Genomic DNA, 26,800 nt, shown 5'->3' with positions numbered 1-26,800 from the left:
CGGGCTGACGGTGCCCCATGTCATATGTGAGGGCCATTGGCTTTGTTCTTATTGCGTGCAATATCTATTTCAATGGGGCTGAAAGCAGGGTTGTCACTTCCTTCGGCTGCCACAGTAAATGGTTTCCAGTTCAACACTTCCACTTTCTCTGGCTAAAAAACAAAAGACAAAAGCTGTGCTGTGAAGTGGAAGAAACAGTCTTCCTCTCTTTGACCTGCATGCAAGCAGAGTCAGGCTTGACATACAGGATGCCTTGCAGGAAAACACATGTTGGTTGCTGACGGAGCACAAATAGTTGTTCATTGCAGTAGCTGGTATTTTTCTAGGGGCATGGAAAGTTTGTTATTGCATAAGGTACTAGTTGTGTAAAATGTTCTTGTCACATAAAATGTTCTTGTCCTGCAAAGTGCCTGAAGTATTTTTGGGTGTGCAAAGTTCTAATTGCTGTTTTCATGTCTAGTGATCTGTCACCACCAGGTCCTTGAGCTACTGACTCCCAACCCCTGGTCCTTACCCCATCTTTGACATGAAGAGCAGATTAACATGCATCATGGCTTTGATGTTGCAGTGCTGTTAAACATAATGATATGTTGAGCTCTTCACAGACAGGAAGTTGCTCAGTTCCCCCTGATTTTTCTTTAATCAACTTTCTGCATTATTTGTGGTGCCAACCACTTGTTATCCAGCTCCTAGCTGTACAACCAGGCAGACACTTGTTTCTGACTCTGGGCATAAAATAGTATGGCCATGGACATTAGCTTCCATGTAGGTGGTTTGGTTTTCAAAAGACTTCAGGGATTAAATTCCCAGATAGTGAAAACAGATGTTGGCCCATTAAAGACAGTGAATGACAATAACCGGACTCCAGTCCTGACACGGGCAAACAGCGTTACGATAGTATTGTAAAAATCCTTTTCTCTCCCTGGTGTTCATATCCAGAAGCTGAAAAACCTGAGATCATACTAAAGGTAGTTGTCATCATGGAGGAAAAACATTTTGCAAACTGGACCATCTCAAAGATATGATCATTGCCTGTACTGCAACACTCAAAAAGCACTGAACAAAGCTGAGCTTGAATGTACAGCATCCTGATGATACTGTTTGAAAAGTGATGTATAATTTATTTAAAAAAAAACAAACACCAAACCACACCAAATTTCCGCCACATTCTCCCTTCTAAGGGATGTTATTACCCAATAAAGTCCCCCCTTTTCTTATATCTTATGGAGGGAGCTAGGAAACAGATACACTGACTAGAAATATTTCCTCTTAAACTTTAACCAAAGTTGCAAAAAAAATCGAGACTTTAGAGAACACATTTACAAACAAAGGAAGCTTTGCTGAGTCCAAAGTGTGCCTTGGGCCAGCTTCCAAGAGGCTAGTGAGGGAGTATTTTGGCAGAAACCTGGAGAACAACTGTCCTTTGTCTCAGCTGCTGCGCTGTTGTTCACTGAAGTCAAGCTGTAGCTTCCTTGCCTACGCCAGCTCCTTTACTCCTACCCACCTTGTGCCCTGCCACTGCCTTAAAGCAGTCAGTCATATCAGGCAGCATCAGGTGCTATTCATCCTGGTGGGAAAAAATAAGCCAGCAACTTTTTGCCTTTGTCCTCAGGAGGAAAGATTGATTTACATCAGAGGTGCATAATTACACTTACTGTCTCAGATTTAGACCATGAGAAGTTGGACAGGAAATCTTCCTTGGTCAGCAGGAATTTACGATCTGTGTTCTGCTTTAGTCCTCCTGCAAAATAGGCAGGTTTCAATCAGCCAGGTTTCCACATGCAAATGCTATGTCAGAGCCCAGCTATGGGCACCAGGCCAGGTGAGCAGGACGGAGTCATGCAGCAAAAGCCATCAAGCAATCACAGGCCTTAAGGATCATTTCTTTACAATGACGTATACCCTGCACCTCTCAAAACATAAAATGATCCCTCAAGGTCTGTTTGAAATGCCTTAGCCATGTCCCAGAGTTTCCTAGATCCTCCTCAGATTTCTGACTGTGTAAAAAAAACAGTCATCAGGAAAGGGTGAATCCCATACAGCGATATCTGGGACCACCCTGCCAGTCCAGGAGCTCTGGTACCAAGTGCAGCCCTGGAGCCTGAGCCCCATCCTCAGCTCCCTGTCAGCAAAAGTCCTGTCTCCAGAGTCACCAGCAATTTTTATAACAGGGGGGATGAGGGTTGATGGGATGTTTGGGCATTTTTAAGGTATGGAAGATTAACTATTCTTGTGGGGGAATGTGTGTGGGAAAGAAAGGAGATGCAGGTGCTAGGAATTAGCTCTGATTGCCACCTGAGGCTTAAATGGGATCTTGTATCACAAAAAGCAGGGTGGCAGTGTGGTTGGGTTAATTCTTTTGGGGTTTTGGGGGGGGGGGGGGTGGCGCTGCCGCCGCCGTGGATTTGTCATCTGGATTTACTGAGTTGCCCAGTTTTCATGCTTTGTTTCATGGCTCACGAATGACCCGGTCACAACCTGGTAAGAGGCAAAATTTGTCTGCAAGCATCACTATAGCAATGGGAAGAGCTTGTGATGGGAAGAAAGGGGAGAGCAAATCCTCTAGAAACTCACAAGGAAAAGAAAATGGTAGAGGTGTAACTTGTGCTTATTAGTTGCAAGGCACAGGGAAGCTAATGGAACTGAGTTTGTCTGCTGGGTTTGGAGTTTCATAGTCCTGAAGTAGGTCAGACTAATAGGTCTGCAATCTAAGAGCCTCAAAGATGAGGGCTGTCATAGGAATCTGGCTGGGCATACTGGGGAAAGCTGTGAGAGCAGCTGCTTTTGTGCTATTTCTGCCATGCATGAGCTGGATGACAGGCGCACTTTGCATCTCACCTAGATGCAAGAATAGTGAGGCCATGGGCTGGAACTGAAGTCCCCGCTCTTACCAGTGTTTTTGCCCCTTGCACAGCTAGTATAGGGAAATCGAGAAAGAAGCTAACATAGCCATGCACAGGGTCTGCAGCTCTTGGGTAAGTGCTTGGGGAATGTGGTGAAAAGCATGCACTGTACAGGTGCAGGTAATAACCCTTGAGTGCTCTGAACTCACTCAGAGCAAAACTGCTTTTGTCCTCTAGAAGCATGAGTGTATCCGCTTGCTTGGAGTTGTTGCCATGTTCAGAGATAACCCTTAAACCTCCAGCCCCTGCTGGCATCTAATAAAACAGGAAAGAAAGATGTCTTTTTTTTTTTTTTTTTTTTTTTCCCCTCTGGTTAAAAAACTGCTGAAACTTCTTTCTCTTTAGAAATCTGAAGTAGCTTTTGCTGTGAGCAGAGACCAAGAGTGGGGTGCAGAAGGGCTGAGGGGAGGACATGACATTTAGGATGGTAACCTTTACACAGTGTTTGCAACAAGGTCACGGGCACTTCTGTGGCAATGACAGCTCTCTGGTTTGAAAGAGATCTAAGAGACATTCAATCACAGCTCTGGAACTAGTACCTGTTAGGAGGCTGGTAATTATTCCCACAGCTACTGTGATAAGTGTCCCAAGTGTGCTGAAGTAGAGATAAGACAATGAATACCAGTTGTCTGCTAGGGCAGGCCTGAAAAAGAGCAGAAAAAGTGTTAATCTGTGCTGTCCTATTCCAAGCAACTTGAAAATGTTTTCTGTTTCCAGACAGTGTATAAATACTAAGTTACTTCTGAACCAAGCGACCTGGTAGTCTTGAACTACCTCTGTACAATAAAATGTGCACTGACAGTTTGTTCTAAAATTTGCAGGATAAGTTTCTTCATATGGGAGGAAACTGGTCAGTACCGTGATGCAATGCATGGGACAGAGCAGGTAAAACGGGACAGTCCTGTCTCTGCTAGGAATCTAGTGCAGAGCTGAGCGCTCCAGCTATCCAGATGAAGGGATAACTTCTTTAGAAGGGGGGACATTATTTAAAGGAGACAAAAAAAAAAAAAAAAGGTAGGAAATCAACTCTAAACAGCCAGAAACAATAGGGCAACTGTCACAACTTGGGTTACAACTTATTTTGTTCTCCCTGATAATGTGCTCTGTCTGTTGCAACAGTTGCTTCCCCTCAGCCATGAGCAATGCTGGAGGCCTGGTGTGAGAGGTGTAGTATATGAAACTGGATGTTGGGCACCCATGTGTGTACCAGGGTGTCTCTGTTGATTGTACAGTGCTCTAAGGTGTAAGGATTGGGGATCCCTAGAAATGTGTTTGTTTGGCTTCTTTCTGTTCCTGCTGTTCGCTATATTGTCATTCATGACTGTTACACTTAATTGTGATTATCCAAAATAAGACATATGGTAATTGCAGAGGGCAGAAAATCCCTTATATTTTGCCCACTACACAGATAATGCCCTCTTCTGAATTTCCTGAATAGAACTATTTCTGCACAGACAAGCTGTTGTAGGTGGAGCTGTTAAACTGGCAGATTGCCCTTTAACTGCCTACTACTTTAATTCATGTGACAGATGATGGAAGTTAATCCAATAACTATAAATGTTATGTTTTCTTTAACACCATGGTTCCCGGTAAGGCATATCGAAGCCTTTAGACTCAGATATTGAACTGAAGCTTTTCAGATCAACAGGAAGATTCACTTTGACTTAGTTCTGGGATAACTCAGACAAACTTCACTCTGACAGGAGAAAAAAAAAAAAAATCAGAGAAAACTGCTTCATCTTAAACAGCCTGGTAGGTAAACCAGGGAGGGATAGTTACAGTAACCCAAATGCTAGGCAGATGTTTGTGTTGCTTTAAAATAAATACATGCTTTGTTGATTCCACGTGACAAGCTTGTATACCTCTCTGTAGTTGGTGTGTTGGAGATTCTTGTTAATGGATTTACTGTTGACGTCAAATTTTCTAAAGATATGTTACAGCCTGCAGTTGAGAGATAGAGTGGCTTGGTCCTCTCTGGGAGCGGAGGATAAATCTGAGATCCGATTCCAACCCAAAGTGAAATAACAAAGCCACTGACAAGACCCACAAATGCACCCTGCAAAACAGAAAATGAAACTTGGATTTACATGAAAAACAAAAGTATATTTGAAAAAAACAACACCTAGATGAGTAGGAAACAGCCAAGATAATCTAAACTAATCTAATCAGGCTCCATAGCAAAAATGAAATCTATGGTTGGGGAAGAGCAGTGGAGTTTACATCATTCCCCTTTTGGGAAATACAGTGTTTACTCACAGCTCCCGAGCATACCTCTTTATTTTGCCACTATGCCTTTACAGTCAAAGGATAGCTTTGGGCCACATGGTATATAGGAAAATACTGCTTTATTTGAGGCCCTCCTTGAACAAATACAGAAGCAATTTTTCCTTTTTCTCATGTGATCTGTTTTTGCAAGTCTCTCCTACCTCAGGGTTGGGTTTTTCTAGGCTGACAGCTAGTGATTTTTATTTTATTTTATTTTACTTTTTTAGTGTATACATAAAATTTGCAACTGCAAAGCGGTAAAGGTTAATGATCAGTGAACCTTACCGAACAGCAGTCCTGTCAGACTAACCCGTGGACCATATTTCCAAAGTTTGTCAAATATGTTTTTTGATGGAATAGCTTTTTCCTCTGGAAATGATACTTTCACGATACTGAAGCACTCTGAGAACACCCCAATTCAGTTTGCAAGTGCTTGGGCCCCATTTTCCCAGCCTGACCCCCTTTTGCTCAGACAGGCCAGCATCCTCTGAGTCTACTGGGTGTTCAGCTACATCTCAAGACACATTGTTCCCTGCTTCTAAAACTGTGTTTTCCACAAATCCTTGTCAAAGTTTCGATTTTATTCAGATTTCCCCCTCCCCCCCTTTGGTCATGTAAATCTCTTCATGGGATGGAAATTCAAGTTCTTATACAGCCCTGTTCATCACTTCCTTGGAATAAGGATGAAAGGGAGCAAGGGGAAATGTTCTCATGGAAAGCATCAAAGACATCTCCCTTACTGCCCAACATAAAATTACTGGGGGGAAAGGGGAAAGGAGATGACCAAAATTATCAATGAATTTTGGATGAACAGGGCTTTAAATTTCTACTTACAATTGCATTTGCAAAGGAGCAGAGGATTCCCAAGGAAAACAGTCCCAAAAGGGGGCCACCGACCATGCCAAAAATGCTGAGCGCTGCCTGAGGAAGGAAGAGAGTCTGCTGTCAGGTGCTGTGCAAGAAAGTTGAAGCCTCCAACATGGTGAGAAGGGAAGATGTTGAGAAGGAAGTTATGAGGGTTTTTTTTTTTTAACTGGTGCGTACTCAGCTGGCAGGACTTGGTATAGTTACATGGGTGCTTAAAGCACAGGCTGAGCCATGGGCTGTTTGAGGTCAGTACCAAACGAAGAATAAAAACTAATCTCATAATGGTATCCAGCAATTATTTTCTTGCATAATTCATGCTGGGTCATTCAACATGGGCATGAAAAAGCAGCCTGACACCTACCTGCAGCAAGCCTCCCAGGAGAGATGCCACTGCAGCCATAGCGATGCAGACTCCACCATAAAAGAGGCCTGTGTGGGAAAGGCAGAATGCTGCGTAAATCTGCCAAAGTTTGAAAATCGCTAATGGAAATGTTTCCATCTAACTCAGCATGGCCCCTGACATCCCCAAAACAAACCTGCTAGCATCTGGGGTTTTCTAAGAGAGCCTGAATTGGCCAAAAGGTCAGGTTTCTGTTTACATTAAGAGGAGATCATGCAAACTTGTGAAAACCCTCTTCCTGTATATTACTAAAGATTAGTCGCTAAATGACAGCCATGGATTAGCCATAGTGGTAACACCACATGTATTGTTCATATTTCTCAGCTAATCTCCGGTGTCATAGTCCTTATTTTGAGGGAATGATTTTTGCTTCTCAATCTAAAGTCTTTGTAACAAGAAAGTAAATGCTGGCACATGACTGGGAGCTGGTGCCGTGACAAAGAACACCCTGGGTCACCAGGACATAGGTTTTTTTCCTAGGGCCCATAACACAGGCTTATTTGAGTTTTTTCCTACCCCTGCTGAATTTTACTGCACAAGCAATAGGTTAATTTCACTATATAATGTGATATGTCAGGCAACTCGTGATAAGATCAACAATAATTTTGGCATAAACATTGTTTGCAATAATGTTTAAGAAACTGCTCTCAGGTGAAAATATTTAATGCTTGTCACCTGCCACCAGTCTGCTGTGCTCGCTGGTGTGGGCTATGACACCATGTTGGGACTGTGGTTTTTCCACGCTTACTACAAACACTGCCTCGGGCTACACCTGCAGCTGGTCGCAGACAGTACAACTAGCAGAGATGGCAATCGTGCTTCAGAGATTTAAACCATCTGCTCAGCCTAGTTCTGGCCCTCTTCTTTGAGTTACATTAAACAGAGGAGCTAAACAGACTGAGGGTCTGAGAGTGTATCAGAGAAGACGTGAAGCTTCTTGTTCTCTGGAATGTTATTGGGACACAATGCTATTGCTCGCGTTATCACTCAGTTCAAAAGGTTTGTTACAAAATTGTTTCCTATGCTTCTCATTTTTGACAGAAGAAAGAAAAATAACAGGTGTTTCAGTCTGAGACATTTGGCTTTGTAGTACTGCAAATCAATATTGAATACAGATGCAGTGCATCTTTCCTGCTTAAAGATCAAACAAGATGCCTTCTTTTTTTTTTTCCTTACGCTCACTTGAAATAGCTTGTCCCCCATTCTGTGTAAAACCTGCACAGCTCATCTCATTTCCCCCAAGTATTTCACCAACATAGTCCTATTGGTGTGAATCCACTTAGTCCTGATTTACACTGCCGCCAGCGAGATCTTAATCAAGCCCTCACTTTGTAAAGCAAAAGTGGAAAAGGTATTTTCCAGACATACTCATCCCCATGGAAGTCCATGACAACTTCTTTTCAGAGAGGGATTTGAAGTACGGTCTAATGAGGTCTTCAACAGTCACGGCAGCCAGAGCATTGATGCTGGAGGACACAGTACTACAGAAGGCAAGATTTATACAATTTTTTTATCTTAGAAGCTGAAATTGTAGATAACAGATGGGTTACTGGCAGAGAGAAACCGCCACTGTCTAGAACAGTGTCAGAAAACTAATTTAACTGCTGTATTGGTTGAAATAACTTAGTATTCCAGGTGACGCAGTTAGCAGCTTACAAAAGTTTTTTTAAAATAATTGCTCTTAGTGAAGACAAGGCAAATCCTGATGCAAAGACAGGCCTGGAGAAGTCCATGAGAATATCTATTACATGTGGCTAAGCTGTAAACACTACTGGTATACGTGATACCTTCACAAATTATGTACACAGTATATACCTGGGTAGGTAAAATTCCTACATGCTGGTCACTGATTACTTTGAATGCACTCTCAGAGGAGGATTCAGATAATCTAATTACAGTCATCTAAAAATTAGGCATCTAGTCCAAACTGAACTATTCCAGCCTCCCTATGGGGTCAGAAAAACCAGCACTCTAAGGCACAAAGCCAGTCTGGTGATGTCGTGTCTATGTGTACCTTGCTCTCACAAGCCACCGCCTTTTCCTCAGTGTGAAAAACAAATATCCTGGCTGTTGCCTCTATTTGTGTAGCTACAAGTACTCAGAACAAAAAAATTATTCTGGTGTCACATTCTTAAGTTTCCTCATTTTTATCTGCTTACTACTGTTCAGAGCCTTCCTCAAGACAGGTGATGTTTCTTAAAAAGATGCTCCTTGGGAAAGCTGAACAAAACACTGCCCACTATGGGATAGAAGGGGATTGATTTGTCTCCTTCAGTAAAAATACAGAGTGATTGTTGTTTTCATGGGGTTCATTCGAGGCAATTGGAAGTCCGGGAACTCTTTTGTAAACAAGGCTCTAAAGATCAGGGATGAGGAAAGGGAGGTGGCTTTAAAGTTATGCAGGTTTGAAACTGGAAAATTAAAGATGAGCAGTAGGAAATTCTCCCAAACTGTAGCTCTTTTGTGTAAACACCCATTTATAATACTTAAAAATTCCTATAGCAGAGGGACTTTAAAAGCACAGAGAGGAGCATTTGTTAGAGCCGTACATTGCGTGTGACCAGCTATTTCCTCACGTTGCTAGTAGGGAACTCCAAAGAGCTTTGAGTCCTAGGACCTCAGAGAGCCACTGTTAGAAACTATGGATTTTTAAGCTGCATTAGCAAAGATCTTATAGTGTTTTTTTTTAAATTAGCTAGACAAAGAAACGAAATGCAAAAGTGTTATTATAAAAGCAACTTTAGCTGTAACGAAAAAGACACTAGGTTCCAAATTATTAAATTACCTTAATGTTCCACTGTAGGCACTAGCCACAAAAAGCCCTGGCACTCCTGGAAAATCGTGGAGAATGTCCAGCACTAGGTATGGCATTAGCTGAAAAATCCAGAGAGTAAGAAATATTACTATCTCGCCCTACTTCTTCTTTTTGTCACTGTATTATTTTTGTTATACCCTTCTCACTGGCATTCTGCCCAGCTGTTCTGATTTTGAATGTCCCACCTTGCACTATTTATTAGTTTTCTACAGAGGAAAACCAATCCTGAAACATCCACTTGAGATACAGCGAGGTCTGCTTAGACCATCCAGCAGAGGTGAGCATACAGCCGTGCCATCAGGCTTGGTTTCCAGTGACGATGGTATAGGAAGCTAGCGCTGGGCAGCACGTAGTCTGTATTGTACGTCGCTCGGTTGGGCTCGGGTGCTGCAGTAGATGCTTAGGTCTGCCGCTGACTCCACAAAAAGGTTTTTAGATACAGGCCAATAACCTCAGGGTACTTGAGAACAATTTCCTTATTGGAAACCGTGTGTCATTTGTCGACCTTTGCATGATCTGAGTGCTGGAAAGAGAGAGGACTTTTAAGATTTTTCTTCCTGGGAACCATTTTTTTCACAGACAAGTCGGTCTTTTTAGTATCTTGCTTCCAGTTTCCACCGAAAGAATTTGACTGACAGGAACAACTTAATTTCCTTTGGGTTTTCACCTTGGCTTTCCGTATCTCATTTTATCCTACCCTTAAAGACCAGGTGGTCCTGCCTCAGGTACTCCGTTGTCTGTACTCCTCTCCTGGCTTTCCAGCTATCGTCCATGGGGTGTCATCCAGAGCCTGTGATTACAGCCCAGGCATAAACATACAAAAAAAGACTTGCATGATTTTCCTGGGCCCTGACTCTGGTCAGTCTATGGGCTCCCAGAGCTCTAGTTCCTCAGGTAAATGTGCTGCTCGGGGCCTGTTTAGGGAGAGGCCGTGGTCGGTTACAAGGTGGTTTCTCCGCAGCACGGTACAACGCGGTTTGATCGCCCAGCTCTCTTCCGAAGGAGGGAAGGACGCGCCATCGCTAGTGAAGAACCGCCTGCTGGTAGCCGCCTTCCAGGTGTATGCTTCGGGCACGATTACGTTTCGAATCTGAAAAGGCTTTCGCCTCCCTTGGCGCCGAGCAGTTTAGGTCGGGTGATACAAAGCAGCTCACTAGGGCCTGCAGTCCCTCACGCGTTTCCCCTCGCTTCTCTCTGAAGCCCCGTTTCACGCAAGGCTGGCACTCCATTTTTGGGTGGAAAACCCCAAATACCCGCACGGGTGGGTGGACCGAGCGCTCTCCACATGGCTGCTCTGCCTGGCACTGACAGACCCGCAGCGCCGGGACTAAACAGTGCCGAGGACGGGTCTGCCGCTTTCTCCAGGGTTTTCCCTCCCGCCACGCTCTCACCTTACTCCGCCAGCGTTAGCCTCGCCTGATACGGGACTCGGGCACGTCCTTATTCGTGACCCCCCGGTTGTTACGGCTGCGGAGGAGGAATGCCCCCTCACCACCCTCCCCTGAAAGACGGGACCTTACCTGGTCGAGCGCCGACACCTGCTTTGCCGTCCACGGGTCGCAGTCCTTGTAGATGGAGTAGAGGGCCAGGCCGCACAGCACCGCGCAGACCAGGATCGCCCAGAGGCCCACCAGGTTGATGTAGAGGGACCTGCGCCAAGACGCACGGACACGCCGCGTCAGGGCTCGACGTCCCGCGAGACCCCGCCGGGGGACAAGCGAGCGTCGTGCCAGCGCTGCGGAGACCTCCCGGTCGGTGGCTGCCCGCTGGAAAGGGAGTCACAGTACGTGGCTCCCGGCATTTCACCTGGTGCGAGAGCGCGTTTTTAAATATAAGGAAATTACGCTTCTGGTTTCGGCGGTGCGGTCTGAGTCGCCGACCCCTGACAAAGGCTGCTCGGGTGGTGGTGGGAGCAATATACGGCAATGATATGGCATCCCCACGTTTCAGCACGTCGCAGGCGGATGGCAAGAAGACGCTCTTCCCCCCTTGCCGCACCTCTTGGTAAAGACAAACCCCAGGCGGATTGGCAAGGCGGGGAGCCCCAGATCGAAGTGTGGGTCACCTTTTAGTCAGCACCAGCACTCCTCGGCTTCTGGAGCTTCAGTGCCACGCTGACACGGCGCTGGAGTTCCCTCATAAAGCAACAAATCCCCATTTTTCCCCCAGGACACCCTCCACGGGAGGCAGCAACGAGGACCCGGGACCTGGCCTGGAGCCACCTACAGCTGCCGCTGCCAGAGAGCAGGCGTTTGCCACCAACCCCGGGGCTTCCCCTTTAGTAATTAAACAACTTGGAGCCTGGTACGGTCCAGTAACCCCATTGCCTCCCCACGGCCAGACGGGAGCTTCAGCTAACGATGAGAGCAGAAACGCGTTTTCACCAGGCGTTAATGCTACTTCTGCCACACGCGACAGGCAGCCTCTGTTGGCAGTGAAAAACAAATTGTTCTCCTCGCCCAGCGAGGAATTTTCCCTTCCATCTAACTACCCTACCTTCTCAAATGTTTCTCAGCTCTTGATAACTCCTGGGTCACAAAGTTCTTCTCACCTAGGGTGGTCAGTTCAAGCAAACACAGCCACCTGGAGCTTGGCCTTGAGAAAAAGCATTTCTTTCCCGGCAGCTGCCTCTCCGTTATCTGTGTACCATCAGACAACAGTGATTTAACTGCCTGATAGATCACACACCCTGGACCTGTGCCAACTGCTAAGACCTCTGCTGGGAGAACCTTTGGTTTCTGAGCAAATATATTCATGCTTGCAGTGCTTCAGGAGGCCTTTTAGTGCTTTCAGTTCCCAAGAAGGTAAGGGGCACCAGCCTTTGGCCTGCTCTAGAGGACCATCAGGATGAATGAAGAAGTAAACCTGCCTTTATAGGCCTCATTAGGCATGGAAATGGACATTTTTTCAGAAAGGCGTAATGTAGATTAACTGGTTGAACCATCAGGTTCATACCATAGAAAAATTATTGACAAGCACAATGTAAACTCTTAAAAAAAGACCTATATAAATAAAAGCTGATTTACACATAGTAGGGGAAACTGCATTTATGCTTTGTATTTGCAATTAGGGGTGGTCTAAACACAGAACCAGCAGCACCTTACATTTCTCTCTAGACTCATTTAGTAAAAATGAAGTGGTCCTCTTCTTAAAGACGCTTACATATTGGTTGGATGTCTTGCATCCATTTAGCTGAAGCTGTTCCTGCATTGGCATAATCTACCTTGATATAAGGCACTCAGAAGCTGATTTAGCACAAAATTTAAACAATGAGTTAAATCAATCAAACTCTTTTGAACAGATGTAATAGCAGTATTCGCCTAGAGCCTGTAGTGAAGATTAGAAAGTCAAGAGGAACACGTGGAAGCAAAAGAAGTTGTTCGTCTGAATCTAGCAGTTCTTGTTTTCAGACTGCATCAGTGTTTGACAGTGAAAAGAAAGCTGTTTTTTTTTCTTCTGATGTACATCCCAGCTTATGGTACACCCTATGAGTAAGCACTGGAGGATAGTAATTGTACCACTATTGGCAGGAGGTGTTCCCATTAATTCTGGGTGAGTAACGTGGGGTGGAGTTTGGGTGAAGTAGGCACTGTGACTGCGCAAGGCTTATTTTCAGCTGTTTGTTTCAGGCTGGCTCTAAGATTTTTAGCCCTGAAACATACCAGATGATGACCTTGAAAGGAGAGAAAAATGTGTTAGTAGCCCATATTTTTTCAGAAAGTGTAGCTCTCCTGCTCTGAGCGCCTGTTATTGTTCATACATGAGCATTTTGTTCAAGTTGCCTAGTTACTGGTTACTGTTTGAGGATGACAGCATGTACTCCTACCTACTGGTGTGTTTCTTGAATGAGACGAAATCCTTTCCCAAAGCCTGAGAAAATTCCTACTCTTGTGCCACTGTTAAAGGCCTTCCCAAAATCTGCAGCTTGGGATCTGTGAAAGAATTATTTTCTCAGCTCTGATTTATTATTTTGCTGTCTCTTATAAAGCCTTACAGTAAGTGCCACAGGGGTACAAAACCCTATTACTTTGACCTGATGGCATTTTACACTTCTGTGTACAGGATAAATGGCACTAAGAGGTGCAGGCCACCAACGTGACTTGCCAGATGTGTCTAATTACATTTGCAAAGGAACTAGTCACCACAGAATGGCAGTGTTTATAGTTGTGACAAGCCGCAACCCCATTATACAAAATGATTTCTCCGTGCACGGGAAATACCCTGCACACGTGAGGCAGAAGCAAGATGCCATGGAGTCCAACCACCCACGCCAGCAGGAGAGGACTCTACTGATTAAGGCTGTGCCACTGCTAATATGGTATGAGCTATAAATCCCTTCCAAGCCCCTCCAGAACCAGATAGCCTCCAGTCCTGGTCAAAGCTGCTGCAACAGCTCAGAAAATCTGCCCAGAAGCTGTCACGGTGCCAGATTCCCCTTCGCAACACTCTGCTTCTGGGACACCCTGGAAGTGTCCCTCCTTACATAGAGGGTAGGGAGGGTGCAAGAGAGGAGCACAGCCCTAAGTGGAGCAGGTGCTCGGGAAAAACAGTCTCCCTGGCACAATGTATGCAGCTGTTTTCCTATACGCAATCATGCCAGGCAGCATTACAGATGTGGGATGCACCTCCTCTCCCTGCAGCGCCAAGAACCTGGAACCCAGCCACATGCCAGAGATTGCGGAGAAGCCACGTGGCGTGTTGGAGATGTGGCTGATGGCGAGCATCAGCATATTCCTGTCTGCAGCGTAAATGGCTGAAAAGTGGATTTTCTTTATTGCCATAAACAAAATATTTCAGTTCTGAACTGTGCATGATTATGTGAGTATTTTGCTAACTTTATGAAGTGAAAGCCTTCATAAAATTCCTTCTCTGTATGTCATTGTATCATAGAATTTATAGGGACTACAGTTATGATGTGCTTTATGTATTTCTCCTATAAATGGACTTTATGAGCTTGCTAATAATTCTTAAATCCTGAGTTGTGAACTACTGGAATGAAACTAAAGATAAAGGTAAGATAATAGAGTTAGTAAATGTACTCCATTCTAGAGTAAAGGCTGATCAGAAATGTTTAAATTCAAGGAAAACAGAACTCTCTGCCAGTTTCCTTAGTGCATTCCTAGAAAAAAAAAAGCCATGATTATTATGAAAACAAAATATATGATTCCTCAGCAATTTTATCACTGAATAAAACATTACTGCACTTTCTCATGCCTATACTCCTCGGTATGGGAAAATCTTTTAGTCTTTACTTATACAAAATTCCTACACAATGATTTAGGTTTAGCAGTGTAGCAATTCAAGATGCTGTCTTGATACGGCTTCAGCACAAGTACTGTATTATTTGGTCTTTAGGTTGCATATAAACTTAATGCAGCTATTTGTATGCAAGAATACTGGCACAGTAAAACATTCTGGCACAAAGTTCAATGTTATTGCAATTATATGTAATTCAAAACCCGGTATTTATTGTGCTGATTTGTCTTCTACCTGGTCCACAAAACAGAAAGCAAAAATTGTTACTCTTTACAAACGGTTTTTATAGACAAAACCCATTTCTTTAAAAAAATCTCCCTTATAAAGAACAGTCACTGCTCAATTCAGACATTAAGAGTTACTGTAGGCAGACTTACATTTTTGCATGGAACCTGCTTTTGCATGCAATGTATCTCTGTACTTGAGACTGGTTGACCCCGTATATGGCAGTCCATGTGAAAGTCCCACCTATAACAATCGTCCAGAAGGTGTGCCTTTGCAAAGGATTGGGATCAAAGCTACAAGGAGAGGGAAAAGAGAAAACAAATTCAGAATATGAAAATCTTCTCATTATGGGAAGACCTTAATGCCTAGGAGAAAGAATTTCCCATACTTACTCTAATACTAACTCTCTTAATTTGGCCAGATTTTGAACATTCAGATACTCCAACTTTAAGTGGAATCACGGAAAGCAAATTTTAAAACTCAGAGCTGAAATCTGATCCAGTGAAACACTCTGATCTGTCCAAAGGTGAAGTTTAACTAACTTATTTGCCTATAAACTACAGTCTGAAGTAAAGCTGTATGATGCCTGTGACTGTTCTGATGAAATGATGCTCCAGTAAAAAGTCTAATATGCCTGCTTATCTAAGGGACATCTGTGTAACATCAATATAAAGGTGTGTTTGCACGCTCAGCCTTTGGGGACAGGGCCTCTGTAAAACATGATGCTGGTTTAGCTCTAAGTGAATAACAGAGTTTAGATGGCCGTAAATATATATTTTTTTTTAAATCACTCTTTAGCAATAAATGATACTTATCTTGGTGAACAATGTAATATTATTTCACCCATTACGTGCCTTTATTCCTTTTCTTTTTCCATCTGTGAACTCTGTGATTGGGGGAAGAAGCAGTGCAGCATAACCACTGCAAATCAGCCAAACAGATTGAAAAAAATGACCGTTCACAAGAAAAAGAAAATATCCACAGATGAATGATTTACTGAAGAACTTTGTGAAGAATTTTACAGAACAACCTGATTAATATTGTGAAATGATAGACAAAAGGCCAAAAGGTAATACTTGTCGCACTAAACTTTCACTAATAGCACTGGGTGAAGTTTCTCAGCGGAATCACCTATTCATCAAAAGTACAATAACTTCTTTTTTTTTAACTTACACTGGTTTTTGAGTCAACACTGTCAGAATGAGTATTTTTGACCTTGCAAGATCATATTTCTAGGTTATGATTAGTTACAATAATGGAGGTTAAAATACTATTAAAACTACTTTTAATTTTTCTTTTAGGGAAAAGAAGAACATTTCCCTTTTTCAGATTAGATAAAAAAATATGATTTTCCCAGTTGTTTTAGTTCAGTAGCTTAAATGATAAATCAGCTGTTTGCAAATTGTAGGTATAAATATGATTCTCCTCTCCTATTAACCATTCACTTTCAGTGGAATCCAAAATGTATCCTTAAAACACCTACTTGAAAAAATAAAAAGGGTTTTCTCTTTACAGGATTTTGCATGGTGTAAAACATAAAAAATATCCCTCAAACTAGGTAAGCTTGTTTAAAAATATATAAGAATTAGGTCACAACTCCTGCCCTCCTCCTCCTCCTCCTTCAGTGGCAGTTTAATTTCACAGTTAGTCACATAGGCTCTATTGGTAGGAATGAAGAAGGGACATCATCTGCAAGTACAAACTCACTCCCAGAAGTTTAATCTTCCTCCATAGTAGGAATCATTTACAATGCGTCCAATTCCCTCCTGAACCACCACAGCTCGTATAATCACAGATGAAAATCCAGCGACCATGATTCCAACTTGGAAAACGTCTGTCCACACCACTGCCTTCAGACCGCCCTGCATGAGGAACAGCACGTATCAGGTACAACAGGGCAGCAGCACTCTTGCTTTGCACTCACATTCAACTAAGAGAAATGTTACTATCTGTATTATGCATAATAGATGAATTTCATCTTCTTCTTTAATAGAAATAATTCTGTACTGGAGTATTTAGGAATGCGTCCTGGAAGCTATTCAGGACATCCTGGCCCTTTTTGGAAGTGCACTAGAATTTACTTTGGCCATACACATAGTTTAATTCAGTATTTCCTCCATCACATAACCTGGTTCAGAAGCTTTTATCAAGAGATAAATTGGCAGACAGTGCTCAGCTTACATGTATATGGTACCACTCACTCCAGAAGGCGTACCATTCATGTGAATAAAAATAAACATGATTTAATCCAACATATACAATAAATTTGTCACTGAGGTTCCATTTAATAATTTCTAGACACTTGGTCAATTAACACTAATCTAAAGACCAATCTGTTCATATGGCACTTGCTATTTTCAGTGGCTCTATTCAATAACAGACAGGACTATTATAGTTGCAGTAAGCAGGTGCTTGACAAATTACACAGCTAAACACTACTAGATGAGGGGAAAAATCACAGGAGGATTTTTAGGAAGGGAAATCTATCTTCCTGATGTCCTTTCAGCAACAACAGAAGTTTGAATGTATCAAAACAGAAAAGGTTTGAGTCACATAGTGGCTACCTTTGCATCCAGAGAAGTCCCTGGGGGAATATGGCCCTGTGGCTACAGCTACGCTGTGAAATGTACTCCCATGGGGTAACCCGGTTATTAGGCTACTTTTCAAGACATTCAGGATTTGATGTGATTGGTGAAAGGAACAGAGATTTTTCTCAGCCAAAGGGCCCACGTACCAGTGTGCAGTAGAAAGTGCAGACCACGCCAGTCGCCACCACTGCACCCCACAAGTCAAAGCCAGTGACTGAAAAAGAGGGAAATGGCACCAGGGTGAATGACACATTGGGGACAAAAAACTGAAGGTTGATTTTTCACCCTGAACCTGGTTGTTGAAAAAAACTAGAAATAAGTTAAATGCAAAAGTAGGAGGTAAAAATGGCAATGAACAGATTAGTGTGTCTATACCGGAGGATTCGCCCTAACCAGTTCTAAAAATGAAACGGTTGTTACAGAGATTGGAAAGTGCTAAAAAGTTAGATATATTTCAGGATCTAAGAAGCTATTTGTCTTTAATGTGAAAGCTGCCAAACAACGCATCCAATATGTTTGTAGGCCCCAAATCAAGAAGGTTTTAAAACACGTCCTTCCTCGAAGCGCCTGGGTAGTCCCACAGAGTCCTTAGGCAGGGATTTAAGCAAGTAAACAGCATGGCAATGCTCCACGGATGCAGGGTGCTTCAAGCATGGTCTGAAAGAAATGTCTCAGACTAAAAGCCTTTCTTTTATTCTTCTTTCTTTTAGGGAAACATGATAGTATGTCTATGCCAGACCACACTGTGCTGTAGCTGGCGTACAGGCTGTCACTGCCGCAGCTTGGCACGCTCTCGTTGCACCAGGCAGGGTGCTCGGGGGCTCCCCGACAGATAGCTCAGGCTAATGAGAACTGCTGCAACAAAGCTAATGAAAAACATCGCTTCCAGTTGGGAGCCAGCTAGGGCATAGCTTGGTTTAGCATGTATTTGCAGGGCAAATGTAAACATCAAGGACATAAAACCTGTGGGACTTACACACCGGAGGAGACCAATGCAGACAGCGTTGGGTTTTTTCCTTTTTTGTTAGTGAACAAGCCAAAAAAAACCCCAATGAACAGAACAATTGTGATTTTCATTCTAGCCAAAATGATTCATTTTTTATTTGCATTTTGTTATTGCCTTTTCTTGCCAAGTGGACAAATTAATTGTGTCAGTTTAAAAGTTTCATTTGGCTCCACATAAAAGCTTTTTTCCCCCTTTAAAAATAAATGCGGCTCATTTTCAAAGCAGAGAGTCATTTTGAAGTAGAAAATGGAAATATTTAATTTTGTAAATATCACAACAAACATCTTAAGTTGACTATCTCTTTGCTGTTGATTTGGTTTTCCTGGCATAATGATAGGCCAAGTTAAAGAGTTCAAGGCAGCTCAAAACCATGTTTACAGAACTTTTGCCTGGCTCTCCTCTTCAAGAAAAGCACTTAACCAGGGAAGTTAAAAGTGTGTTTAGTCTCTGCATTGACTTCAAAATTTACTTAAGTCTTCTTAACTTTTCTGAATGTAGCCATTACCTGAGGATATTGCATGAGAGAGAGAGTAAATGAGAGCAGGCTTTCCCCTTGAGCCTCTTCTATAATTCCTTACAGGTAGGGATTAAGGGACTAGGATTACAAATGGGAGGCCGCCTATCAGAGTTCCCATCAGGAGCAACAGAAATCTCAGAAGACTTCACAGTCAAGCCTTGAGCTATATTTTTAGGTGTGCATTACCAAAAAAAAGCATACCAGTACTATATGCAGAAAAAATTATAACTGTAGAACAGTTGCAGTGTACTCATCTTACCTTGATTTAGTGCTAAAGCTGGAGCATAAATGACAATACCAGTGTATAAAGTCTAGAAGGGGAAAAAAGATATAAGATCAAAATAAATGTAAATTCCTGGAAAGGTAATAGCTTTCTGAGACGATTTCTTTTCAAGCATTTATGCAGTCTCTATTTCCTAAATTCATAACTGTTGAGAAATAATTCCAATTGTTAGAAGATGAATGTCTGAGACAAACCAGCACTGCAGTCTCACAGGCTAGTGTTCTTAAAAATAAATACCAGGGACTCTTAAATACCAAATCCCTCTTCAGCTTCTCCTGGCCTTTATAATTAACTTATTTTATTGCTTTAAAACTGCAGTCATACAGCAGAAACAGGAGCAAAAGGAAGTTGATGAGGTTTACACACGGTTTGCCAAGGAATTTATTACAATTTATTTTCTCAGTCTTGGGATCAATATGCCTCTCAGTATGCAACTATAATGCATGTGAGTAAGAACAAAAAATACAGCATTAGTTAGTCATTATGGATAGCATTATAAGGAGTTACGCTCCCGTAAGATGAAGCCATGCATGACTATCAGCAGATTTGTATTTTCACCCAATACAGTAAAGATAGAGACAAATCAAGGAGCTACTCCAGCCACTTTTGTGGGCATAACGGGATTCATACACTGATACTCTCTGTAATTTCTTTGTGTATATTTTTAAATCCTGTTTGCTTTTTTACCACTGTCATTACTGTCTTGTACTAGTAGGACAAATTCAGCTGTGATGTGGTTCAGAGGAATACAGCTTGCAACATGCAGACGACTTCTGCGAAGGTCAGTGGTCTTGATTCAAAAGATCTAAATCACAGTCAGGTCCTGAGCTGACTTGCATCAGCTTTCCATGGCTGAGCTCTTCTGACTACCTGATTTACAGGGGTGGGACTTGGGCATGGAAAAGCAGCAGAATCAGATGTCATCCAGCTTTCAGCAAGCCTTTGCCCTTCCCGCGAGTGCGGAGTCTGCCCTAGGCACAGGTGGTAAACCAGAGCAGGATGGCTAACAGCTGGATTACTCGCTGCGGCTTTCGAGCAGGTCAAAGTCAGTCCCTGTGGTGGAGCTCTACCACGTGCCCAGCAGCTATGCTGGGGAGAGAGCCAAGAGGTAACTGGAGTGAGCTGTAATCCAACTATGGGAGGAAATTAGTATGGAGGGGCTGCTTCACCCAGCATGACCGGGTTGCCCTGGTCCCCTGCTGCACGCTTGCTACCTGTTACAAGCACATGCCAGCTAGGATGGTGGGGCCATTGGGAAAATAGTTATTCCTACCTGTGTACCACTCCCCGCCTGTGTGTGCGCATGTTTGTTTCTCTCCGTGCCATGAGTCCTCTCTAGGTTTTCCCATATAGCTTGTCTGCCAAGAAAGCTGCCAGTCCTGAGCAGTCCCTGGTGAATGTCTCCTCAGAACTAGCTGCATCACTTCACAGCCAACTACTGACACTTGTCACACCCAGTCAATGTTTGACTTGCTGTCCGTACAGTGACTGTCAGCGTGTGCTGCTGAATCATAGAATGGTTTGGTGGGAAGGGTCCTTTAAAGACCATCTAGTCCGTGTCCCTGCCTGGGACAGGGACATCTTCCACTAGACCAGGTTGCTCAAAGCCCCATCCAACCTGGCCTTGAACACTGCCAGAGATGGGGCAGCCACAACTTCTCTGGGCAACCTGGTCCAGTGTCCCATCACCCTCACTGCAAAAAATTTCTTCATTATGTCCACTCTAAATCTACCCTCTTTCAGTTTAAAACCATTACCTCTTGTCCTGTCACTACAGGCCTTGGTAAAAAGTCTCTCTTCGCCTTTCTCATAAGCCCCCTTTATATATTGAACGGCTGCAGTAAGGTCTCCCCACAGCCTTCTCTTCTCCAGGTTGAACAATCCCAACTCTCTCAGCCTTTCCTCATAGGAGAGGTGCTCCATCCCTCTGATAGTTTTTGTGGCCCTCCTCTGGACCTGCTCCAACATCCCCCAGTCTGTACTGATATTGGGGATTGCCCCGACCCACGTGCAGGACCTTGCACTTGGCCTTGTTGAACTTCATGAGGTTCACATGGGCCCACTCCTCCAGCCTGTAAAAGTACCTCTGGATGGCATCGCTCCCCTCTAGTGAATCAGCTGCACCGCTCAGCTTGGTGTCATCCACAGACTTGCTGAGGGTGCACTCCATCCCGCTATCTATGTCATTGATGAAGATATTAAACAGTATTGGTCCCAGTACAGACCCTTGAAGGACACCACTCATTACTGGTTTCCATTAGGACATTTAGCTGTTGACTGCAACTCTTTGGACGCAACCATCCAGCCAATTCCTTATCCATCTAATAGTCCATCAGTCAAACCCGTACCTCTCCAAGCCTGCTAATTCAGGGATTCAGCATGAGAAAGTGGCTTTCTCATACACAGCAAACAAGTGCCAGACGCTTTGAACCACCAGAAATTAAAATTTGTCACAAGTACGATCACATTTTTGTGTAAATTAAAACAGGACTGATGACACAATCTTTCCACTTCTTCAGTAGTTTTTCAGGTTGTATCACTACATATCCTTTTTTTTCTTCGTTTAAACACATGCCAATATTCACAGAACAGCGAAAATTACACCATTAAAATCCTGGGGGGGGGTTCCTTTCCTCACTATTCTTTTCATTATTCAGGTTAAGTTGTTAGTCATTGGCACAGAAAGACACGTATAGATCTTTAGTTAATTTCCTTGAGCATGTATTTAAGTTGTATAGAATTATTTTTCTGATCTTTGCAAGCAAAGATTATGCTTGGCTTGTTCCAACTTATGCAACTGTGATGTCTTCATATTTGCTCATGAAGCAGTGTCAGGATTGACACATGCTAGCACTCTACTTTTCCTGTGGGCTTGCGTATCTATAAATGTCAGCTAAGCAGCACTGTTCAAATAAGTAATTAGCACTGCATTGACCACCACCTTATTGGTGCAAGTGTGATTGCCCTGTAACTCCTGGTGTGTCTTAAAAATACAAAAACCGGCAAAAAGCAAGCAGGTAACTTGAAAAGCTTTCTGATTGTATATTCATTCTTGCTTTGAATTCCCCAAAAAGTCCACTTCAAAATTGTGAAAAGGACACATTTTTATTTCTGGTGCATTTGGCACACGCTCACTGTACATTTAAAAGCTGTGGTCTCATACTGACTACCGCAGTGGGCTGGCTACAGCAAACTGCACCAACAATAATTTCAGGGACTGCTTTAGTTTAACATTCCCCAAGGCAGTAATTTGCTACTTCTCAGTTTGCAGACACCCAGGTTTTTTCCAGCAGTGGTGGTGCAAACCCTTGTGCAGTAAATGACAGCTCCTGACAGCTTGTTTTGTCACCTTTCACAGACCCTTGAGAATTAGTCAGACTCCCAGAATCCATGCACCAGAGGATGACAACTGCCGCTGTAGATAATTGGGGCATGTTTACATTTTGAACCCATTGTGGGTTTCTCCAGCAGGCAGGCGAACGGCTGCTCTTTGCACTGCTACCCTGCAGTGAAGGGTCGCTCGTCTCTTGGCATGGCGCTGATGCCAAGTGATTGCTCTGGGTGCTCAACAATGAACACAGAGACCCAAGGGGCAGGTAGCCCAGCATCCACCAAAAGAGCTTTGTTGCTCCCACTCCCAGCCACCCGTGCACTGCGGTAACCTCATCAACCATTCAGAGAAAACAGTTGTTACACTAAGCTGAAGAATCGTGATGGCTACGAGGACCGCAGAACAGCTTTGAGGTTTACTTGCCGTTTGTATAATGAAGAGGATCGTTCCACAGAGTCGCAGGTATTTATTAAATCGAAGCTCTAAATACTGCAAAAGACAATAAAACCCAAATGTTTATAATGAAACTTGGCACTATTGATAGGACTAGAGTGAAGCAATGAGCAATACAGGAAGGGCATAGTGTCGTTTTTACATTTTCATGAATGGCCAAAGCTCCTAGTCACCTTGATTGATATCTCTTTCAACCTGAGTTGCTATTTTTTTACAAACCTCACCACCGGGTAATAACACGCCAGCAAGTGAAGTAGACATAAGCTAGTCAGTATACGATGGAGTCTGCAGAATGGAAACTGGTGCTACCCTGCTGCCCCAAGGCACTCAATAGACAAGGAGCTGTTCACCGTGACCTGGCAAAGACCAGCACATATTATCACAGAATCATTGAATATCCTGAGTTGGAAGGGACCCACGAGGATCATCGAGTCCAACTCCTGAATCTGCACAGGGCAACCTAAAAGTTCACAGCGACACACCAACAAACAACAGAACCCACTTGCGTTGTGAAATCAGAGAGAAAAACATTACGGCTATTCCTAAGCCTTAGTCGATTTGGAAACTCTGGCATTAAGTGTGGTTCCATCTGAACTGCTGTGAGAGAGGACAGAAGGATTTCAGTGGTCAGCGGCACCCTCCATGGTATCCTCACCTGCACTGCCCAAAGCAGCTTGCCATATCCCAGAGGCAAGTGGAAATCTAGCCTTTTGCAAAACAGGAACCCTCACTTTTCTATCTAGCCTGGGACAGCACAACCTCGGTATGAATTTGTCATGCTGTAGGGCAGGTTTCTTTCCACCATCTGTCCAAACAACCCTCTAGGGTGTGTGGCTGTACAAAAGGGATCTCCTTTGCCTGCCGATCTGTTCAATCGACACAGACAAACACTGAAGTATCTCAAAGTGCCTACTCGTGAATTGAGCATTTAAAATGTGATCTGTGAGCATGTCCACGCAGGGAATCAGTGCTGAACCCCTGGACAGACACAAAAAGTTGTTCAATCTCTGAACTCTGTCCGCAAATAGAACATATATCTTTTATAGCTGCTTTACAGCAGTGTGAACAGCCTCAGGTGGAAAGGGTGTCTCCGCCAAATCTCTAGAACAGCACAAATATATAGTCTGCTCGAGGGGGACATTCATGGCTGCACCTAAGCATAGAAACCTATCTGGAGGGAGCGTGATGTAAGAACTCTGGTTCCTATGTTAGATGCTCTTGCACTCTGCTCTTGGCATATTAATTACACATCATTAACCACATGTCACCATCCAAGCTGCACGAGGATTAATCCACCTGCTGAACTGAGTATCTGGAGTGAGGAAACAAATCTGGGCATGGTGCACGGCTCCTGAGCCAAGACAGCAGGGTTGAGCATCTCCTCTCTGCGAAGGCAGTGTGGGCAGACTTGGGGACAGAGCAGGTTGCAGCCTGCTCTTGGCATTGTGGAGATATGGAGCAGCACAGAGTGCAGGGGGATTTGGGGGAAGAGGCTGAGGGGAGACACGTAGAAAGCGGGCATGAGAAGCCCCCCAGCTCCCTGAAGGCTGTGGAAAGGCTCCTTCCACTCCACCTTACCTCGTAGGTGCTGGTAATGCCCAACCTGTAGAAGACGGGCAGGAAGATCTCGGCGCTGCACAGCACCACCAGGCCATAGGTGATGGCGAAGATGCAGAAGATGGCACCGTAGCGGTAGATCTCGGCAGGGGTGCCCAGCACGGTGACCGCTGACATGAAGCTGGCGGTGAGGGAGAGCGCGACGGGGAGGGCGCTCATGCTGCGGCCCCCCATGAGGAAGTCCTTCGACGACTTCTGGCCCCCTCCCACGAAGGCGTAGTAGACCCCGATGGCGGCCGAGACCAGCAGCATGCCCACAAAGACCACGTAGTCCCAGACGGTGAAGCTCGCCATGCTAGCGGAGGGACTCGCCCTTGGAGCTGAGGATCTGCCCCAAAATCAGAGGGGCAGCTGCTGTCCCCGCAGGGCCGGCACGGGGAGGGGAGGCGGGGGGGGCTGGTGCAGGAGGTCGGGTGTTCCGCGGTACCGTGCGCCCCGCCGGGGCAGGTGCGGTGCGGAGCGGTGCGGTGCACCTCGCCGGGGCAGATTCGGGGCGGGGCGGTCCGGTACGCCCCGCCGGGACAGGTGCGGTGCGGAACGGTTCAGACGGTTCGGACCGGTTCGGAACGGTTCGCCCCGCGCAGGTGTCCGTGGCGCGGGCTGCAGCGCGAGCGGCGGAGCCGGGCCGGCGGGCGGGCCTTATACGGTGCCGGTGCCCGCTCCTCCCCGCGGCGGTGAGCGCCCCCGTGGAGCGGGCCCGGAGGGGGTTACGGCGCAAACGTGGGTCGCGGTGCGGGGTTTTGGGGAGGGAGGACAGTTCCCCGGGACGGTATTTCCTATCCCGCTTCGTCAGCCACCATCGCCCCTAACGAAGAAGGGGAAGACGTGGTTTCAGAGATGCGTTTCTACGGGTTGAGCCGTCTGGAAGATAACTCGCTGAATCAGATCTCGCAGCAGATTTGCCAAGGCGACCTGCTGAGCACCGCAGTTATGAGGTGGGGGAGCCCCACCACCTGCGCTGCGCTCGCGGAAGTTTTGCTAACGCTCTTCAGCTAATCGCAGGGCCAAGAGTCAAAGTGCACAGGAGTATCACGGATGAAGCTCCACGTATCTTACCCCCGGGGGACTGCATCAGAAACACCTATGGGATGCCGAGGCCACAGATGTCAAACGGCGGAGATGTGCCTCTTTCCATAGCTAGCAGCGCATCCGGGACTAGCACAGCAAATACTACGTTTGGCCACTTTGCCGTATATTAGCAACCCCGGACGGGGGATTAAGGATGCCAAAGGTGACTAAGGTGGGTCTGACAGCAGCACACCTTGCAGCAGCGCTCAGTAGCTCCGCACGGCGGCTTTCCGACTTGAACTACGCACTGGCAAAGCGCTGTGCTGGAGGTGATTTCCTGGCACATCAGCACCAGTTTGAGGATAAAAATTCCTTCACGGCAGGTCGATGAGTCTCCTTCCTGCCCAGCCTCTCCTGGCTCTTAGCCACAGCTGGATTTGCTGGAAGCGGTCTTTGCTGCAAGTGTTCTGTGTTTAGCACGAGGCGCTCTGACCTGTTTGCATCTGACCGGTTTGAGACAGTTTTCAGCAGCCTTCCCTATCTTAGACAGAAATGATTGACCAGACACCCGACGGCCAAACCCAGCTCACGGAGCGCTTTTATCTCCACGGGACCTCTGGATTTGGCTGGCCATTTGTAGGTATTTCTGAGTCCGTGCTGGAAGGCGGGGGCGCAGGTGGAAGTCCGGTGTGGCAGGGTTGTAAGTTGAGCTGTGAAATCATGCCTGCGTTGGTCTGGTCTCTAGATGCACACCTGGGAGTGCGAGTGTCCCTGAACATGCAGAAGCTGGCCACTGTGGTGCAAGTGGCATGTCCTAATCTCACCACAGCAGGTTAGGACGGCGGTCTCTTTTGCCCAATTACTCTTTAATTACTTATACAATGAGTAACAGCTTCCAGATGTCCTGCTGAGGAAGAGCAAGAAAGAAACCTATGCTGTACCCCTACCAATTAGGCTATTGAGCTATTGATTATCTGAGGTTGTTGCCCCAATTTGCTGGCGGCTTTTGACCACATGAAAGATGAGAAACCCTCCCAGCAAAGCTTCAATCAAAACCAGCACCTTCCCACACAGTGCAATGAACTGGTGTTGTCCAGCAAAAATACGTGTTATCAAAAAGATCACTCGCTTTGTCACAGGAAGGACATAAGCAGCCTCCTGCCCAGACCCACAGCTTGTGCTGCTCAGCGCTCCAGGCTCGGTGTCACTTGTTTGCACTCTTTCAGGTATTACGTTGCTCAAACTATTCAAACAATAACATGCATT

General features: G+C 44.9%; 1 protein-coding gene and 1 long non-coding RNA gene across 2 annotated transcripts; one reads left to right on the top strand and one right to left on the bottom strand.

The window, feature by feature from the left end:
- Nucleotides 1-20: 20 nt before the first annotated feature.
- LOC104318458 (sodium-coupled monocarboxylate transporter 1-like) lies at nucleotides 21-24,833 on the bottom strand. Its single transcript, XM_069773245.1, has 15 exons — nucleotides 24,488-24,833; nucleotides 22,880-22,945; nucleotides 19,102-19,153; nucleotides 17,466-17,533; nucleotides 16,439-16,593; nucleotides 14,884-15,024; nucleotides 10,771-10,900; nucleotides 9,221-9,309; nucleotides 7,804-7,916; nucleotides 6,397-6,464; nucleotides 6,003-6,089; nucleotides 4,766-4,959; nucleotides 3,443-3,546; nucleotides 1,656-1,741; nucleotides 21-152 (listed from the first exon to the last, which is right to left on the bottom strand). Exons 1-15 carry the CDS (start codon nucleotides 24,818-24,820, stop codon nucleotides 21-23), a joined length of 1,818 nt encoding a protein of 605 aa, XP_069629346.1. The 5' UTR covers nucleotides 24,821-24,833.
- Nucleotides 4,551-10,545, top strand: LOC138682431 (uncharacterized). Its single transcript, XR_011322526.1, has 3 exons — nucleotides 4,551-4,655; nucleotides 6,019-6,150; nucleotides 7,840-10,545. It is a non-coding gene; the product is annotated as an uncharacterized lncRNA (long non-coding RNA).
- Nucleotides 24,834-26,800: the final 1,967 nt, after the last annotated feature.

The sequence above is a fragment of the Haliaeetus albicilla genome, chromosome 28, assembly GCF_947461875.1.
Source record: "Haliaeetus albicilla chromosome 28, bHalAlb1.1, whole genome shotgun sequence".
NCBI lineage: Eukaryota > Metazoa > Chordata > Aves > Accipitriformes > Accipitridae > Haliaeetus > Haliaeetus albicilla.
The sequence above is the reverse complement of the archived record's forward strand: the minus strand, read 5'-3'. Positions and strand labels throughout refer to the sequence as shown.